Source organism: Pyrgilauda ruficollis, unplaced genomic scaffold, assembly GCF_017590135.1.
Source record: "Pyrgilauda ruficollis isolate IOZ18807 unplaced genomic scaffold, ASM1759013v1 scaffold14, whole genome shotgun sequence".
NCBI lineage: Eukaryota > Metazoa > Chordata > Aves > Passeriformes > Passeridae > Pyrgilauda > Pyrgilauda ruficollis.
The window spans coordinates 2,153,921-2,173,592 of NW_024512543.1; the positions used below are offsets into that span (position 1 = coordinate 2,153,921).

At 35.7% G+C, this 19,672-nt stretch overlaps 2 protein-coding genes across 5 annotated transcripts in view; one reads left to right on the forward strand and one right to left on the reverse strand.

The window, feature by feature from the left end:
• Positions 1–15,782, forward strand: part of RYR3 (ryanodine receptor 3) — a 195,150-nt gene extending 179,368 nt beyond the window's left edge. For all 4 annotated transcript variants that reach the window (XM_041459923.1, XM_041459925.1, XM_041459924.1 and 1 more), the window contains 12 exons: positions 1,326–1,523; positions 2,116–2,246; positions 4,636–4,678; positions 5,236–5,363; positions 6,149–6,209; positions 6,998–7,144; positions 8,819–8,953; positions 10,925–11,081; positions 12,151–12,215; positions 12,319–12,419; positions 13,989–14,040; positions 14,852–15,782. In XM_041459923.1, coding sequence (XP_041315857.1) covers positions 1,326–1,523; positions 2,116–2,246; positions 4,636–4,678; positions 5,236–5,363; positions 6,149–6,209; positions 6,998–7,144; positions 8,819–8,953; positions 10,925–11,081; positions 12,151–12,215; positions 12,319–12,419; positions 13,989–14,040; positions 14,852–14,947 — 1,314 coding nt within the window. In that variant the 3' untranslated portion in view covers positions 14,948–15,782. The remainder of the gene's footprint in view (positions 1–1,325; positions 1,524–2,115; positions 2,247–4,635; positions 4,679–5,235; positions 5,364–6,148; positions 6,210–6,997; positions 7,145–8,818; positions 8,954–10,924; positions 11,082–12,150; positions 12,216–12,318; positions 12,420–13,988; positions 14,041–14,851) is intronic.
• A 76-nt stretch (positions 15,783–15,858) lies between these two features.
• Positions 15,859–19,672, reverse strand: part of AVEN (apoptosis and caspase activation inhibitor) — an 86,151-nt gene continuing 82,337 nt past the window's right edge. Inside the window, exons 4-6 of the mRNA XM_041459928.1 lie at positions 18,822–18,917; positions 16,945–17,305; positions 15,859–16,307 (exon numbers count right to left, since the gene is read on the reverse strand). Coding sequence (XP_041315862.1) covers positions 16,189–16,307; positions 16,945–17,305; positions 18,822–18,917 — 576 coding nt within the window. The 3' untranslated portion in view covers positions 15,859–16,188. The remainder of the gene's footprint in view (positions 16,308–16,944; positions 17,306–18,821; positions 18,918–19,672) is intronic.

The window sequence follows — 19,672 nt, forward strand, 5'->3', positions numbered from 1 at the left end:
TCTGGTGTATAACACCAGATGATACAAAGTAGAACATCCTCAGCAGCCTCCACCAATTTCTTTAATGACTCTTCACAACCTTGAAATGAAACAGGTTAGAATTCAATAAAGAGAACTCCCATCCCTAAAAGCCTCATTTTTTTTTTCCCCCTTTCCACACTGAAGTCTGGAAGAAGAGTTCTGATTTATCTATATCCTGAAATCTGGACCTTTTGATTTTCCCCTCCTAGATATAGAATGGAAGTTGTAATAAGCTGATGAACCTTGTGTTTTCCAATATTACATATTCTGTTCCTTAAACCAAAAACTTCAACAAAAGCAGCTGGCTGAACATTCAGTCTAGAAATAACTGAGTCCTGTTCTCAAATACCTTGAAATGCATCTCCTATAACACAATTACATTCTCAGAGTCAGGGCAGGTAAAGCTGTAAAAGCTCTTGGAAGCTGGGCAGATTGTATGTACACATTCCAGGAGAAAGATGTCATGGCTGTTCAGGATTTTCTCCTTGCCGCTTCCTTTCTTTCCCACAGGTTTAGAGAAGATGGACTTTAAATATACATGTAGAATTCTGCTTTTGTCAATGCCAGTCTTCCTTTTCTCCCCATTCTCTTCTTCTTTTCTTTGAGTCTGACGGGTGACAACCCATTCTTTTGAAGAGCAAGGAGAAAAGTTCACGTCTATCAGTGCAAGTCCAACTGTCATACATAAGAAAGGGTCAGTGGGAGTCAAACAGGACTGAACAGGACTTCAGCTTTCAGATAAAGTTGTCAAAAAAGCACCTCTAGGGATTTCATTTTAAAGGGCAGGTTTTTAAAGTCATTGGAAGAATTTAGGGCAGTATGTCAGCTGATGAAATACTGTATACAATTTGTAGGCTCTAAACTGAGTCATGAAATAAAAAGTTATGAACAGTGTGTACACTGTGATTATATGAAAATAATATTAAAATTTTGCTTCTTTTTAGACTCGAGCAATCAGGAACTATGTAGATTACAAAAAAAAAAACAAAAACCCTGAATTCAGTCATAATAGATAACCCTGTCATTCCTCACTTCTTCCAAGAAACAGTTTTTGTGTAACTTTTTCATAGGTTTTAGATTTGCTACAGCATTGTTAGAGAGATTTGCAAACTGTGTGTATTTGCTTTTTCCAGATTTTCTTTTCAGTGACATGACATGATGTGGAGACTTATGCTGTGCAAATGAAGAATGTTTAAAGCTAATTATCTATCATCTTCCTTTGAGCAGCTTTGAAAGCATCATTTGTCATTAAAGGAAAAGCTTTAAAGTTTATTTTGTTTTCAATACGCTTGAATTTTTCTCAGGTGACAGAAGAGCCACTTGATGAAGTAGAGGAAGACTCTAATCTCTGGAACTCCTTTGCTGAAGAGGAAGAAGAGGAGGGCATGGTGTTTTTTGTTTTAGAAGAAAGTACTGGCTACATGGCACCTGCTCTCAGAGCACTGGCAGTTATTCATACTGTCATCTCCTTTGTCTGTGTGATTGGCTACTACTGCCTAAAGGCAAGTTCTTAATCCTACTGCTAATCTGTTTGTTAAACACGGGCTATGTCCCAAGGTGGTTGGTGGTGCTAGTACTGAAATAGCTATTTGTACCTGGCTGTTTACAAATTCTCAGTGCTCAATAGGTAGACGTTTTCCTCCTGTATTCTGTCCAGCAGAAATGGAGCTTTCTTCCTAGCAGTGTGTGTGTGTGTTTCGGATTTGTGGTTAAGACAGTGCAGGTAACACAGTCACATTTGGTTATTGCTGGACAGTGTCTGCACAGTGTGAGGGCTCTGTCTTTGCTTTACCCACTCTGTGCATCCCTCAGCAGGTATGCTGGGAGGAGTCACAGCCAGGACAGCTGAGCCAACCAACCAGAGGGAAATTCCATGGCATGTAACATCAGGCTCAGCAATAAAAAGCTGGGTGTGAGGGAGGGTTGGGGCTTGACTGCCAAGGTGGCCACTGCTCAGAGGCTGCCTTGGCATTGATCTGCCTGGTGCGGGAGATTCTAGTGTGACCTTACACTTATAGTTGTCTTACATTTTTGTGTTACAAAGAACCAAAAATACATAAATCATTACAAAGATGGCCACTGTCACTTTCACAGGTCCCTCTGGTTGTATTCAAGAGAGAAAAGGAGGTAGCTAGAAAGCTGGAATTTGATGGACTATACATAACTGAACAACCAACTGAGGATGATATTAAAGGACAATGGGATCGCCTTGTTATAAATACTCCGTAAGTAAAATTAGACTTTCTGTAAACTGCTTATAATATTATAGCTCATTAAGCCACTGATCTAGAACCTTTCCTGTCCACCTGTCACTTAGTTCATCTAAAAGAAAGGCATTTAGCCCCTTATATTAGAAGCTACAGTAGTAGATTTTAACGTGAAATCCTGTATTATCTGTTTATTTAATAAATACTATGATAACACGTAAATTCCACCTCCTTTTCATTTCTAGGGTTTGCAAGGATTAGGTATTTTACCTCAAAATGTCTCTCCAAGACATTTCACATATTAGTCTCTATTGAGAAAGTTTTAAAAAGATAAAGTTTTTAAAAATATAGCTTCCATCCTTTCCAGTGACTATTTCACTTGTACAGTGTACATATTCTCCTCCTTTTCTTGCTAAAGAAATTTGTACATGACAAGAGGAGTAAATCTAGTGAAAAATAGCATTTCTAGAATTTGAGTAGGTCTGACAGGAATATCTGTCAAATTGTAGGCATTACCAAATACTGTAGTAGTCATACACTGACTCCAAGAATCTCAGTAAGCTACAGCATTTTGTGGGAGTGGCACAGACAAACACAGCAAGTCAGCTCTCTTCCCACAGAAAGAATGCCTTGACTACAGGCTGCTTTTTGGAATTTACTGGTAGGTTTAGATTAGCTATTAGGAAGAAGTTCTTTACTATAACAGTGAGGCACTTAAACAGGTTGCCCAGAGAAGTTGTGGATGTCCCAGCCCTGGAAGTGTTCAAGGCCAGGCTGGATGGGGCTTGGAGCAACCTGGTCTAGTGGAAGGTCCCTTCCAGCTATGCTTCCATAATTAGAATTCCTAAAATACTGGAAATTCTTGAATGCTTTGTTTTCCTGCACCTAACTTTTAAGATTTTTTTTTTTTAATTTCATTAAGCAATATGGATTAGCACATATTATTAAAGTTACAACCAAAGCTAATTGGGAAACTGGAGAGCTTGCTTATTTTCCAACAGTTTGTTTCACTATTGATAGCAACCCATCTAGATACCCCAGTAAGTTAATCTTCAGCAAACAGAAGCATGAACTAATGAAATACACTGTCAACTTATCGCTAATGACATGCTGTACAGTCTGTTCTCAGCATGTTGCACTGTCTACTGAAGTTAAACAAAAGATTAAGACTAATTTGAGCAGGCTAATCCTTCCCTCTAATGTTAACCGAGTCTCAAGGTTTAGTGCAAGTACTGTATGATCAGAATAACCACTGCTGGAGGGTACCCAGTGTTCTGTATAAACTGAAATGTGCTTTCTATAATGGGAAAAAAGTAATTAGAAGTGCGAAAGATGTACCCTGACAAATTATTGGAGATTTTTCTAAAAGAGATAGACACAAGCTGGCTACACTATGACATATTTTGCTTAAAAGCCTGAGAAATCAAGCAAAAAAATAATACAGAGCATTGGACTAGAATATACCATCCATTTCAGTCACTAGAAGCATTTGCCTTTATCTGGATTAATTTAATCCAGATTTCCAATTCAGAAAGGTAAAAGTTGGAGCATAGTCATTGGGAAGTTTGCCTCACATCCCAGCAGAACACAGTTGTGGAATCTCATTTTTCTTGTGCTAGCATTTACTTTATTTTACCAATACTGTCCTTTAGTTTAAGTAGTTATTTTTCTCTTTTGCATTCCTGCTTTTTTTCTCAACTCAGTGTTATTTCCAGGAAATAAGGAGAGAAAATTCTTAAATTTTGTAGTGTTTCCTGCTAACTGGAATTCCTCAAAATGGGTATAATAGACAGTAAGATCATTAGAATGAGCAGTTCCAGGATACTGCTATATATATATATGTATATATATATGCTATATATTGGCAAATGGTCTTGAATTTTCTTGGCAAGTTAAAGGTTTTTATTTATTCTGTTGGCAAACTGTCAACTGGTTCTCAGGTGTTCAGCCTCTGTCTGAAAAGTAATCCAATGAACTAAAAAAATGTTTATCCTTTAACATTCTCTTTTTTTTTTTCTCTGAAAGTCATTGTCTGGTCTGATTTTTATGGCTAGAGGTGATGATAAGTATTTATTTGGTAGATGAATGATATTACAGTGACTAACCTGCTACTAAGGAATTGTTATACTTATCAGGCCATAGTATTTAGCCTGCTGACCTTTTGTAGCCAGTCATATTTGTCAATGGGAAAAACAAAGGGGGTTTGGAGGGGGAAGATTATATTGCAGCAAATTGTGATTAATAGCAGCTGTTGTCCCCATGAAAAGAAATCATTCTCCTAATTTGAAGAGTGCAGTGAGTGAAAAAAATTTGCAATGATCAGGAACATGGTATTTTCTCATTTATTTTTTCATTGTTTTTTTCCTTTTCCCTAACAAGTTGAAATATCTTTGCCTTATCTATGTAGGTCCTTCCCTAACAATTACTGGGACAAATTTGTGAAACGGAAGGTAGGCTTTTTATATTTCTATTATGCTTTTCAGAGCAATAATCTACTATTTGGTTAATTTGGATATCCGTATGCTTCTACACATATAAATACAGAAATAACGGAGAACTGGAATTTGTTTTATGGAAGTCATTGTTGTGTTAAATGTCTTGGTGAACAAGCAGCTGTGGCGTAGGTGGGAGGAGGGAGGAAGACAGAAGGCTGTGGTTTCCTTCCTAGACTCAGACATTTGAAATAACTTTGTGCTGTCAATCAGCACAAAGCAGGTCTAATTTGCAATCACTGTCATCTTTAGGATACAAAGCCCCCTCATTGCCCTAAAAAAAGAAAAACATGCCAGCTTAAATGACAGAAAATTATACATAAGCTTTCAGATAATAGCCTCTAATGCTTCTATTTTTCTTTTTTATGCTCCCCTGGTTTCCTGGAAGTTCTTACTGTTCTAGTAGTGTTAATTGTGAAGGACTTCTTTTTTAATTCCTGAAAACTGCTGGTCTAGAGTAGGTGACTGTCACTGAGGAGTTTCTGGAGCAAAACCTTCCCTTTTTCCCTTTCTAGGTTATTAACAAGTATGGAGATTTATACGGAGCAGAGCGCATTGCAGAACTTCTGGGTTTGGACAAAAGTGCCCTTGATTTTAGTCCAGTGGAAGAGAGCGAACCAGAAGAGGCATCTCTTGTGTCATGGTATGACTTCTGAGTTTCACAAATTATGTACTGGAATAACTTCATCATCAAAGATAAAAGTGGATTTCATTTTGAAATTGTTGTGATTTTTTCCTCAACATGGAAAATTAGAATAGAGGAGTCTTTATAGTGTGGAAATAAAATAAAATAGCTTTTTGTTTGTTTTAAAACACAGTTATGTTATAAAAGTAAGAAAAAAAATCAGCGAATTTATGCTGACTGATATAGTTGGCCACACTTCATTTTAAACAATATTTAATGCAGCATTTTTAAGGTCTTGCAACAAAGTTTATAAACCAGTATGCTCCTACGTGAGTTGGTTTTCTCAATGTGTAAGATGTACAAGAAAGATTTCCCTTTGCATGCCATCCAATGGCTGATAAAATATTTAGAATATTGTAGAAGGCATTACATTTTCTCTTGGCTGTCCTGGGAATATTTTACACTAGACAGAACACTTACCTCCTCAATTTAAGCAATCTGTGTTCCACATTTCACTACTTTTGACATAGATCTTAAGTATTTAAGTCTGGAATATGGAAGTATCATTCTTCCTGAAATTGTTGCATCAGTTTTGTTGGTTTAGAAACTCTTTATTGTGCTCAGAATTAATGAATACTCTGAAAAATGAAGTACCTGGATCACTCAAAAAATGAACAATTAATCTATATCACCACATTCAGCACAAAAAAAAAGACGTGCCATGAGTAGTTTACTGTTTATAAATATGGAATTCAATATTTATTTTTGACATTTATGCATTTCAAAAATTGTTTATTTCTTAGGCTAAGCTCCATTGATACAAAGTACCACATTTGGAAGCTCGGAGTTGTTTTCACTGACAATGTGAGTATGTTAGCCTAGATGAATATGCTTTGATTTACTCTAAACATGTATGTCCTCTGCCATCTGCTTTTATTTTCAACAAACATACACAAATAATATTGCATTACAGAGCCATTTTAAAATATTTTTTTCTGTCTTGTGATTAGGCTAAAGGATGTTTAACTCAGAATTATATACAGCACATTATATATGGTTATAACTGCTATTATAGTACATTATTTATTAAATTAATGGTTTAAAAGGTAGTTCAGTAATTATTATATTACTTGCCCGTGTCAGTATCACACCTCTTTGGTTCAACCTCAAGAAGTAGAAAATCCCGGCCATTAAAAAGCAGGACTGAGTTTTTACAATGTAAAGTGATTGAGTGGAATTCACATGTTCCCAGGCTAGTCACGGGCTCAGCAGAGCACCATTCATCTTAAAAAAAGTTATTAGTACTACCAATCATTGGTTGCTCTATCAGGAAACACCTGCCTTCCACATCCCTGCCAGTGCCTTTAGCTGTTAGGATACACAGGATACAGGTTTTTCACATCCTTATGATGTCTGTTTTTGGGATTGTTGAGTGAGGCTGGCCTCAGCATTTTTCAACAGCAAAAGCAGGGTGACGTCCCACTTCATCACTGGTAATTTTCAAAAGTTGGGTGAAGTTTCAGCTGTTTAATCCCTACATAGGAAAAGTGTCATACTACAACAACTTGAGTGACTTAAAAACGCTACATTCTGGATCCAAAAATGCACATCAGCACCTGTTAAACCTCTGCCACTTTTCACTTTCTCTGCAGTCATTTTTGTACTTAGCTTGGTACACAACTATGTCTATTCTTGGGCACTACAACAACTTCTTCTTTGCTGCTCATCTGCTGGATATTGCTATGGGTTTTAAGACATTGCGAACTATTTTGTCTTCAGTCACTCACAATGGCAAACAGGTTAGTGCTACATGAAAAGGTTTGAAAATAAATACACTTTGTGAAAGTACTGGAAAAAAATTTGTTGTAATGGAAATATTGGAATGCAATTAATTTTTATGATCATTCATTTTTATGACAGCATTGATTATATCTTCTGCAGCACACTTAATACATGCTAAACCTATGAAATTATAACAACCTATACCCACCAAGTGATGACAGACAAAGAAGTATTGTACACAATAGAAAACACATCATTTTACAAAAATGTAAGAATATGAATTACTACCTAACCAGCTCATTCTATATTCTCAATGATGAGCTGATTGGTGATAAATATTAAGAATACACAATCCCTCCATAGCTACAGCAGTATTAATGATCTGGGCACTGAGATTTCAATAACTGGCTAATAAGAAAGTGCTTAAAGGTGTGGGCATTCTGCACTGCAGAATATGCTTCTATGGCACTTTGTCATGCAAAAATCAGGTTAATAAAGTATACTTCTAAAACTAATTGTTAAAATTTTTGCAGGGAATCATGCTCTGACCTCCAAAGAATCCATGTTCCTAGCTAGCATAACAACAAAAAAGCAAGCTTTATAATTATTTTAAACTCACATTTAATAAATCTATAATTCCCCGAAATATAATTTCAAACATACACATTCCATTCCTTCTCAAATGCAGTAACATATATTCTAAGCCCACACCTAGACCCTGCTAGATTTGTCAAAACATTTTATACCACATGATGTTTTGGAACAGGCACAAAAATATACCCACACAAAGCGATGATGTGTTATCATCACTCAAATGAAATCTCTGGTTTTATACTATTCATTTTACTTCAAGATGACCAATTTCATATTAGTTTAATGATTGTAGTGACTTATGTATCTTCCATATGATTTTTTTAAAAATGTAATAGTCAAAACTGAGCATAGTTGGCAAAACTGTTGTAACTAAAGACCATGGCTTTTATATTCTTAACAAGCAATGAATAATTTTTCTAATGCTGTTACTTTTCTGGCAAGTAAATAAGAACACTGAAAGACAGCTGCAGATTTCTGCACTGAAATGTTTGCTTTGGGAGCATGCTGACAGATCTTCATAGTGATAATTGATCAGCTTGTCCTTCAATACTCATGTTTCTTTTAAAAAAGTAAATACTGGTTGTTGCATTTTTTAAAATATGTAGCTTTGAGTAAACTCTGCTCCACAGCTGCATCTTCTAACAGACAATATAATTTACTCTCATTAACTGCTAAACTTTTTCACCTAATGATTTTATTTCCTTACAGGCAGGACCTGGAAATTACTCTTATCTAAAGAATTTTCTCTCCATTTTAGCAATGGCTTTACTACAGAGCTTTGGAAAATACACTGTGATAAGTCTTTATAGGTCCTAATAAGTCCCAGCTGAAATTGTCAAATTATCTAAAGGGTTTTATTTTTATTATTTAATATTTATTGTATAGCTAGTGTTTCAAGTTACTGTAATTACACTCATTAGTTTAAAAGTTTAAAAAATTGCTTTGGTGATACAAACATAGCTGCTGTCTTTAGTTTCCTTATTGGGAAAGGTACAATATGATTAATTTTCAATATTTAAGGCAATGCACCAAGCTGGCATGTCTCTTGTGACAAAACGATATTGCAACCTATTTTCATGTCATGTCTCCATATGCAGCTTGTGCTTACTGTGGGACTCCTGGCTGTCGTAGTGTACCTTTACACTGTGGTGGCCTTCAACTTCTTCCGCAAATTCTACAACAAAAGTGAAGATGAAGATGAACCAGACATGAAGTGTGACGACATGATGACGGTAACTAAAACATCACCATGTGTCTCAAATGTCATCCTGAATTTTCAAATGGATACTTTAGACAGAATGATGAGTAAGGAGGGATGTGTTTGTTGTTAAATCCATTGGGTTCTTCTTCTTGATACATGTCATTTTAGAAATACACATAGTCTTGAAATTCCTTCTGCATTCTCCAGTGGTCTAAACTCAACAGCAAACAGATGATACATAGCAAGGTATTCTGAATTTTTCTCCTAAATACTGTGGTTTATGATGTGCCACAGTGCTTTTACAGCTGAGGATGGCAAACTCTCAAAGTAAAACGGAATTTCTTGACAAACTGGTCAGAGCTTCAAAAAGCAGCTGTGTTGTCACAACAAAGAAACCCCATTTGTTCCCCATGTTTGCAAACTCTTCCTGTCCTTATTTAGGTTATATGAATTATGTGATATTATTAGCACTTGTTCTAAAAGCCTGCTCCAAAATTACAATTAGTAATTTAGTCATGAAGAAAGAAGTCAAGGGTTGGAAAGCAGAAATTACACCTTATTATGATTATCTTAATACACCAATTTATAATCTGATTTCTACCCATTGCCACTGAATGTTATTTCTGTCAAAATAGCACATACTCTACAGATATATATTAATGTATGAAGAGTATTTGATTTTCTTACTGTATACAGAAAACACAAATTCAGGCATTAAAAATGTAATATTCTGAGTTTGGGGCCAGCCAATATCTCCCAAGGAACAGAAAATCTCTACCCTGCGTTTTACACCAGAAACAGAATAAAATACCTCAGAACAGAAGTGTATCATTGACTTCACAGAATGATCCTCCCTACTTTTGAACTTTCTTTTAAACATTGAGTGCACGTTAGACAGCAAATTACAGAAATTATGAAACCTCTCCAAACTTTTTGAGCTGAATACTATGGTTTGGTCATAAATAGGTATAGGAATAGTTAGAATAATAAAACTATACTACATTTTAAACCACTCTATCAAGTGAGGTAAATCAATTCTAATGTACATTTTTAAGTGTTATTAAACTAGTACTAGCATCTTATGCCATCAGTAAAATTGCACTACAAAAATGTATGTATAGTTCTGTTTAGTGTTTGCTAATGCCTGGTTTTATATTCATTATTTAACACCCTGATATCTAATGTGACTCCAGAAAACTGACTGTGGTTGGATTGATATTGGTTTCAACCCATACTGTGTAGCTGAAGGTGGTTTACAAGATTCTGTAGCAAATCATACAGGAACATTAGTAGTTTATCACTGGCAGAAAATTCCATTCCAAAATACTTACAGAGCTTAAATATACAGATTATTAAAGATGCTTTGATTAAGATTTATGTCTTCAAAAATATGACAATACTTTTGTAAAGTAATTTCTTCTGCATTGAACTGAACACAGGTTGTTTCACAGATCACAACTAATTTACAATATAATAAATCAGACATCTACTATTGCAAAATTAATTTATCTAGAAACCTACAAACAGCTAGATCCACTTGTGAACATCCCACTTTTTATGGCAATATTTTCCACATTTCTAAACTTCACTGCAAATCTTTAAAAGATGCCCTCTTCTTACTCAGAGCAAGATAGAACCTTAGAAATCCATATAAGGAGTAGAATATAGTTGAATACAGTAACAAATACAAGAAAAATAACCCCAAAATAGTCTCAGTCTCAAAGTAAGATGCAGTTAGTGAGGGGCAGGTAACAGCTGAGGCTGACTCCCCCTCTTAGTAAGTGTACCTGAATGTGGAATCACATTAGTTAAGACAGTGACAGATTTTTGGTGCAGTGTGTTTGATACATGAGCAATGATATTATGTGTTCTTGTTACTATTTGTTTGTTACTTAAATTGTCAAGAGAATTACCAGAGCAGAATAATTTTTTAAAAAAGAGAAAAAATCCAAAAGAAGAGTTCATGGTAAATGTATCTGTAATTTTCCTCTCTCTTTTTTAGTGTTACCTGTTCCACATGTATGTGGGTGTAAGAGCAGGTGGTGGCATTGGAGATGAAATTGAGGATCCTGCTGGAGACCCTTACGAAATGTACCGAATTGTCTTTGACATCACATTTTTCTTCTTTGTCATTGTTATCCTACTGGCCATTATTCAAGGTACCATCACTTACCTTAGTAGACATTGTTCAAAAATAATGCATCATTGAAAACCATATTTATGTTTGAGGTAAATTTAGCAGTATTGCTGTAAAGACGTATTCCTGATTTTATAAGGTCATTAATTCTGAAAGCAATTATTTTATATTAATTCATACATAATATGCCTTTTCCCAAGTACTACACAAAGTTAAAGCACAAGGAATGAGGGTTACAACTTACATGGGTTCAGTCTTTATGAACACTTTTGTAATTATCCAGCAATGACGAATCTTGTGCAGGATCACTGTTCTCCTACACTAAGCACTGAAACCTGGGAGAGCCTTGCTGAAGACACTCTTCTAACTTTTAGCCTGGAATTGCCACAGCTGACTGGGAAATGGAGACTTTCCAGTTGGAAAGGGTAAATGACATGGAGAAAGTCACTATGGCCACATAGCCATTTCCTCCTTTCTTTAGGGGCAGATTTGCAGTTTTAATTGGTTTGCAGTTGTGGTTTACAGCAAACAAGACCCCTCTTGGTGATGGGCAGCATTCAACACTCATGGCATAAACCCTTCTAAGGCTGTTAGGAAAAAAATGCACTGTTTTAAGGCAACCTGGTGGCAAAGACAAAAATGTAGCACATCTATACTGAGAAAAAGTTACAAATGTCACAGTCTCCAAAATGATCCAGTTCTTTTCTTAAAACATTGAAAGTGGAGGAGTAATGCTTCAAATGCAAAGCAAACTCACTAACTGTCTAAGGTGGGCTATGGGAGCAGAGCTGTCTATGTTGAAAAAGACTTGGGATATGAGAGTTTAATGAGAAGGAGAGTGAAAATTAATTTCATTTATGGGAACAAAAGAGATGAGTTTGTGTAAGGTTAAATGAACTATTAAATAATAATATTTTAATATAATATATTAATAAATAATATAAATAATAAAGCATAAAAAAGTTTTTCCACTCTCAAGATTGTGCCTGTATGTATAAGTACACTAAATTCTAAACACTGGAGGACTGACATTACTTGCAATACGAATACTGCTAGGTACTGAAGTGTTGCTGCTTTTCTATTTGAAACAGGTCTGATTATTGATGCTTTTGGTGAATTAAGAGACCAGCAAGAACAAGTGAGGGAAGACATGGAGGTAGGAAGCACATTACATTTTTCATTGCTCTTGTTCACCTAGATTGTCACCAATCAGTGGTTTTGAGTTAAAATTTATCTGTAACCACAACTTTTGCTTTCAGACCAAATGCTTTATTTGTGGAATCGGCAATGACTACTTTGACACAACTCCACACGGCTTTGAAACACATACTTTGCAAGAACACAACTTGGCAAACTATCTGTAAGTACGTTTTACAATTGGAATTATGATGTAGTGTCATTTAGGTGCACACATTGCTGAAAATCCCAAGACAGAATTCTAAAAAACTGAGGAATATTTCCTTTCCTTTAGGGTCTCCCCTCCTCTATTCCACACTGATGGTTACCTTTGGTTACCATCACTTACCTGGTGGTAAGTGCTCACCTTACACAAGGTACCTTAGTAGTATGAGACCAGAAGGCAAATCACCTCCTTATTCTGCTAGGAGGAAAGCCAGATGTGGGGAAGGATAGGGGACAGTTTAACAAGTTGTCTTAGTTTGGAAGTTTTGGTTGTGACTTCTGCTGGTTTGGTAATGCTGATAAGACCGTAGAAAACTGGCTTCAATTTAAAAAAAAGAAAACCCAAACCAAACCAAAGCAAATAAAGGCACTTGTAGAAAGTTCTTCAAAGATAAGCTCCAAAAAATAATTAACTCCATTCCTATAGTTCTTTAGTGACAGTTGAGCGTTTTGAAAACTTGAAGCAATCAGGAGCTGTACATGTTTAGACTACACCAAACTCCTGAGAGAGTGCTCTTCCACTTTCATTAGTAAATGAGGATGTTAGTATTTGATTAGTAAGAGCATATTAAAGAAGTTATTCTTGTTGCATTAGTTACTCATTCAACAAAGATAATTAATTATATAAGCATTCCATCAGTAGAATGAAAGGAGAAGCTGGTGAAATCTTATAGCTGTCTGGCTTTAGAATACTGCATCTGAACATCTTTAAATTAAAAAAAAAATCAATTGCTTAATGTGATTCAAATTTCTATTAATATCCATAGTTTTACTAGTCTACAACATCCAAGCTTTTCTTAGTTGGTTACATGGGAACCTCTAATTGGCTTAGTTGCTACATGGGAACCTCTAATTCACCATAAATTAAAAATGGCCATTTCCTTCATAATACAATATATAGAGAACCTTTTTACCCAGGTTACCCTTTAATTAGACAACTGTTAAAATCAGTATACTTTGCTTCCTTCACAATGAAAGCACATAGCCTCATTCCAAATTCACTGCACTGAAACTGACCAACCATGACTAGCATTACCTCTAAACAGACCACAGTTGACTCTCTAGTCTTCCTATTTATTTGAAGCTTTCAGCATTTGACTGAGCTCAGGTGTTGGGGAAGGATAGGCTCAGCCTATGAGCTGTGTATAACAGCAGTGCTTAACTCCTGGTGCAGCTCAGTATTTACCACACTCCTCATGCAGTAGCCATAGTAACCTCTTCCAAGGTGACATGTTGGAGCATATGTGCTCAGAATTTGGCATATGTCTAATTCAGGTATTGCTCCTCACACTGAAATGAAAGAAATGCTAAACTGCATTTTTCTACTTCTACAGATTTTTTAATCTGCTAGCACTTTCACAGGAGACATGCTTCAGGACAGAATTTTCTCCCTTAAATTAAGCACTTTAGATGCCTAGTAGTGTCATTGCTTTGCTAGTTGACATTGTCTTCCTCATATCCCCCAGACTAGAAAAGGTCAGGCAGAGATGTTTCCTCCATTAATACCCACTTCATGTGCTTGTTTCAGGTTCTTCTTAATGTATCTAATTAACAAGGATGAAACTGAGCATACTGGCCAGGTGAGTAGAAAATAAAACTTAAGAAAAACCATTAAGCTTATCTTTCAACATTTTTATCTTATCAAGCCTTGTAGCTGTGTACCAGCAGGTGGAACTGATGTACCACTGAGAAGTGTGGATGATGCCACTCTCCCCAAGAGGCTACTGCAGCGAAAGAAAAGAAGGGTTAAAACAAAAGGGAGGGAGGGGAATGCTGCACTGTGCTATTTCACCCAGCAGTGAACTCTCTCAGAAGTCAGTTAGTAGTAATCTTACTGTCATCTTATCTCTGAAAAGAAAATCTCAAATGCACTAGGTGTAATTTATTCCCAAGAGGCTTAAGTAGTTAAGCTACTATATTGATAATCAAAATCTATATATATGTAGATAGATAGGTATTTGGGTGACCATATATTAGCACTGTTACGCCCTAAAGGTAAATAAATAAGAAAATAACTAGAACTTAATTATATCTTCTCACTAATAATAAGCTCTTAGGCAAATGCTACAGATGTTCCTTTGTTTTCCACACAAAGCAGAACACATTTGCTTATATACAAATTTGTCAACAGGTTTGCTCTGATATAAATAGATTGATTAATTTATACTTTGATATTTTACTAATAGAGCTTACATTTCAGTAGTACTGAATTAAGAGAAGTATAAAACTCTTATAAACATTATTGAGTTACAATATTTTGAGTTCCAGTGTCTATAAATTCTACTCCATGGCAGCAGGCACAGTATGTGGTTATTGTTAAAAGTTTATCTACAGCACTACAGTACTAACTGCACAGTTACTGGTAAAATAAATACTCTTTCTCATTTTCAGGAATCATTTGTGTGGAAGATGTACCAAGAAAGATGTTGGGATTTTTTCCCGGCAGGGGACTGCTTCCGAAAACAGTATGAGGATCAACTTAGCTAATATCACAAAAGAAATGATTTATTCATGAACTGCTAAGATCCAGCATACAAAAAAAAAAAATTCTGTTCTTTTCAAGGCATAATTTCACAGCTTGTATTTGCTTTAAATGTCTTCAAAGTTCAAGACACATAAAATTTGACACTATTTCAGAGTCTTTTTGTACCTACCACATACAAAACAGGTCTTTTGTTGGAATTTTAATTAGCAAAATCTATGCCAGATTGACTTAAGCCTTCCAGTTCAAACATGGCCTAAAATTATAACAACTTTTTAACCACATCATTAACCTGGTGTTTGGCAGTACAGTTGAAAGGGCTAAAAGGCATCTTAATTGCACATCTGACATTGAAGAACTTGAACATCAGAGACCGTACCTCAGAAAAAATAGCTCAACTAACTGCTGTCCAGTTTTTCCCCACATTATTTGCTAGTGAATGTATTAAGATACAGTTTGAAAAGCTTTAAGCAGTTAAAAAGAAATCATTTTCAAACACTTTGTCAACCTTGAAACATTAAAGTGCCTTAAAACCTCTGTAGACATAGCTATGCAAACTTTTTGTTAGTGTTCTAGATGAACAGACCCATTAATTGTATTGCTTTTCTGTCTTTCTGTATCAAATTGCACTTAAAGTTTGTTTATATACTACCTTCAATAACAGCTTATTAGATGCTGCTGTTAAAAGACATACACTGTATCAAAATGAACACAATTTAAATCTTAGGCCAAAATAAACCAATGCTCTATGGTCACCTGCAAGTAGAAGTTACTAGGATTATGCTTTTTTTTTTTCTTCTAATAAAAAGTGCCCACTGCAATAAAGTATTATAAACCAAATATAACTGTTGCTGTCATCTTTTCCATTTTTCTACAATACACAGTTTTTTGACAATGGTAACTAAAAACACATATATTCATTGTTCATCCACAGCTTTATTTTAAGGACTACATAGAGCAAGTACAAGCTGAAATAACTGTTCTATTTATTTTGGCACTGTAGCCTGCTTCTTTAGCAAAGAAAACTCTAACTTCACAAATTTTAGACCTTTCTAATAATATAATTAGTCTTCAACAATTTTCAACCTTATCTAAATTCATTTTGGTTGCACAAAATTTTAAGTGCCAGCAAAGAAAAACAAGCATTTAGCATATAGAAAAAAGAAATAACAAGGAGATAAAGAAAGATTCAAGTTTCTACATAATGTTTGCTATATTCAGTTATTCATATAAGGAAATTTGAGCTTCAGGCGATCATGCTGTCCAGCCAATCTTCAAGCTCTTCTTCAGTAACATCTTTAGATGTACTTTGATGCGGCTGTGATGATGTGCTCTTCTCTTCAGGCATATCTACTTTTAAAGGCTCTAGAGAAGCAATAACAAGAAGACTGAAAATCTGGAAACCAATCCATACTACCTCTGTCCTGCATCATTTTGCTTTCAATGCACAACTGACTGTACTTAAACACAATCTCTCCTTCTTGAAGAACAGCAAGTCATATTCCAAAAATAGTTTCCATGCTAAACTTCTTTTTATAAAATCAATGCTAGTAAAGTTTGAAAGTTGTTTTTAGGAGAAGCCATCAGAAATAGCTGTCAATTCTTCTGTACACTATTAGTGAACTAAAGGTTGATGAAGTTACACGAATACTTTAGCTTCCCTGCAATAAAATCCTCTAGTAGTACACCTTTTTATTTTTAATTTAAATTTTTGCTCATTTAAATTTTTAATTTACATTTTTTGCATTAGCCCAATGCTGTTTTGCAAAAGAATTTCACTTAATGTTTAAAGTAAACTGACAATGGTGAAACTTCACAGGTTAGTGAGGAGTTAAAACTGAAAATGAACAAATGGGCCAGAACACAGCCCCAGATAATCTCTGTCACACTGCATTTCATTTATGATAGCAGTAGTGTTGACTGGCTTACCAAAAATTCAAAAACATCACCAAAACAGAAAGCAATGGAAATTAAATAAGGTCATGTTGGGGAGAAAACTTACCATTTTCCTTACAATCCGTTTTCAAATCTTTCTCAGTCGATATGCTGCAGGATAAAGTACCTGACATAGGTCTATTTTCTGTACTAATGGGAGCCTCTAGATTCAGGAGAAGATCTAGTTCCTCATCCAAATGGTCAGTGTCTTGATTTGATAGTGCATGGACTCTTTGTAATGATTCTCTTGCATTTGCCTGAGAGCCATTTTTACTCCCAGGTTCTGATGGAGCAACAGAATTACCAACAGGATGGGAGACCAGCCCTGTTTCACTTTGAGTCAGAGACTGTCGGAACAGCTGCTCTCTCTTCTTCCCATCTTCAAAAATTTTAGACTTCATCTGTGGAATCTCTAGAGGTGTTGATGCCTATGAGTACAAGAAAGGACGTGAATCCTTATAATGATTATCTATTATTACTATTCTGTCTAATTTGGATTATAATTCATACTTGCTATATTTGAACACTTAAGAAGGTACAGGAAATTTGAGCAGAATCTAGTTCAGAAGTAAAAGCAAATTAAAGTTATCTTGACACTTTTGCAAAAGTAAATGCAAACTATAAACTCCTTTTATCCCTTATTACAGAATATGAGATTGTATGCTAACATGGGGACTGACACAATCATAGAATGGTTTGGTTTGGAAGGGACCTTAAAGATTACCTATTCTATGCTGCCTGCCATGGACAGGGAACTTTCCAGTAATCCAGATTGCTCAAAGCCTCGTCCAACCTGGCATTGAACACTTCCAGGGATAGGTAGTCCATAGCTTCTCTAGGAAAGCTGTTCCAGTGCCTCACCACTCTCACAGTCAAGAACTTCTTGAAATCTAATCCAAACCAACCCTCCTTCAGCTTAAAGCTATTTCCCTTGTCCTATCTATACACGCCCATGTGAAAAGTCCCTCTCCAGCTCTGCTCTGTAGGTACTGGAAGGTGCTTAAGTTCTCTCTGGCACCTTCTGTTTTCCAGCCTGAAGAGCCCCAACTCTCAGTCTGTCTTCACAGGAGAGGTGCTCCAGCTCCCTGATCAACTCTGTGCCCTTCCTCCACACTTACTCCAACAGGTCCATGTCTTTCCTGTGCTGGGGACCCCAGAGCTGGATGCAGCTCTCCAGGTGGGATCTCACAAGAGCAGAGCAGACAGTGAGAATCACCTCTCCCAACCTGATGGTCAGGTTTCCTTTGAAACATGGTGCATGCTGAGTCATGTTGAGCTTTTCATTCACAAACACCCCCAAAGTCCTTCTCCCTAGGGCTAGTCTTAATCCTTCTGCAAGGGCCATAGTCCTCCTTGCTTGGACAAATGGAGCCTTTTAACAATTTCATATTTAAGTCTCACTGGATCTTCCTTCCTTACATTAGTATTTCTTTTTCACAGCTTGAAGGAACACTTTACTAATATTGTTGCTATCCTGCCACTGGTGAATAAATGACACTTTCTTCACCTGTACAATTGACAGTTTTACCTATAAGGATTGATTCATGGAGAAAAGCACGTTTGTTGATATTAGTTATGTAGAAGATTAAATCACAATTAATATACTTATCAGGAAGAATGTGAAATCACTTAAAAGTTTGCACTAAAATTTTGTAACAGCTACTAACAAGAGCAGACACAAAAACAGTGCAATAATTCCATGTCAAATACTCTGATACTTAAATCTAATATGTTGCACATCCAGACATTTGGTTTAAGGCAAACAGGCACACAAAATGTGTCAACAGAGGGGTATCCTGCATTACATGCCACTTGACACACCGATCTAAATTAATGCATTTACTTATATAATAAATTCTACTTCTGCTTGAAGACTAATCATTCTTGCACACATTATTTCTCCTAAAAATATTTGCATTTTCTTGTGAAATTTCACAGCATTACCTGCACAAGGTCAGCAGCTACATTCAGCCTCAGATGTAGAGGCAATTCCTGAAGGGCCTGAACCAAAGACTGGCAGTCAACAGAAAGTGTGGAGAACTGAAACACAATTCAACATATAGTACACTTGTGAAAAAAAACCACAACAACCAACTGAACACAAAAACATCCACCAAAAAAACCCTCATAACTTATTACATTGTCCTGTCACATACATTCAAGAAATTGAATTAAATACACAAATTATTAGTTTAAAATACACTTTTATGAAGCAGCTTGGCTAAATAATAACATAAAAACACCTAAAATGCATACAATTACTTAAGGTTAAAAAACAAGGTATAAATAGAATGCTCCTTAGATAATACCTTGAAATCCAAAGTAGGAAATAGTTCAGGAAGTTGACAATGACATAAGAAGCTTTTCCAACTGAAACACCTTTTGAATTGTGAAGCTTTCATGCAGTGTGAAATGCCATTATTTAATGAGTTGCCACTATTTCCCAAGTAATCATCCCATGCAGCTCAACAGAGGCCTTTTCATACTTCCCCATCTTTTCAAATGTTTTGATATTTCCAAAAGCAACAACGTATATAGTTACAAACACTTCTAAAAGGACACTCAAGAAAGATATGCTACTGCTGCTAAATGAGAACTTATTACTGTGACAGGTATTGAAGTTGCTGTTTCTCTTGACCCTTTTTTAAAAAACAAAATTACACAAAATGGACCAGCAATATTTGTAGTTTCTAAAGAACAGACCAGATTTCAGTAGTTTTAAAACAGATTTCAAGCTCAGAGTACAATAGAACATTCTGAACACATTCACCATGGATAAACTGGCAAAGATAAAT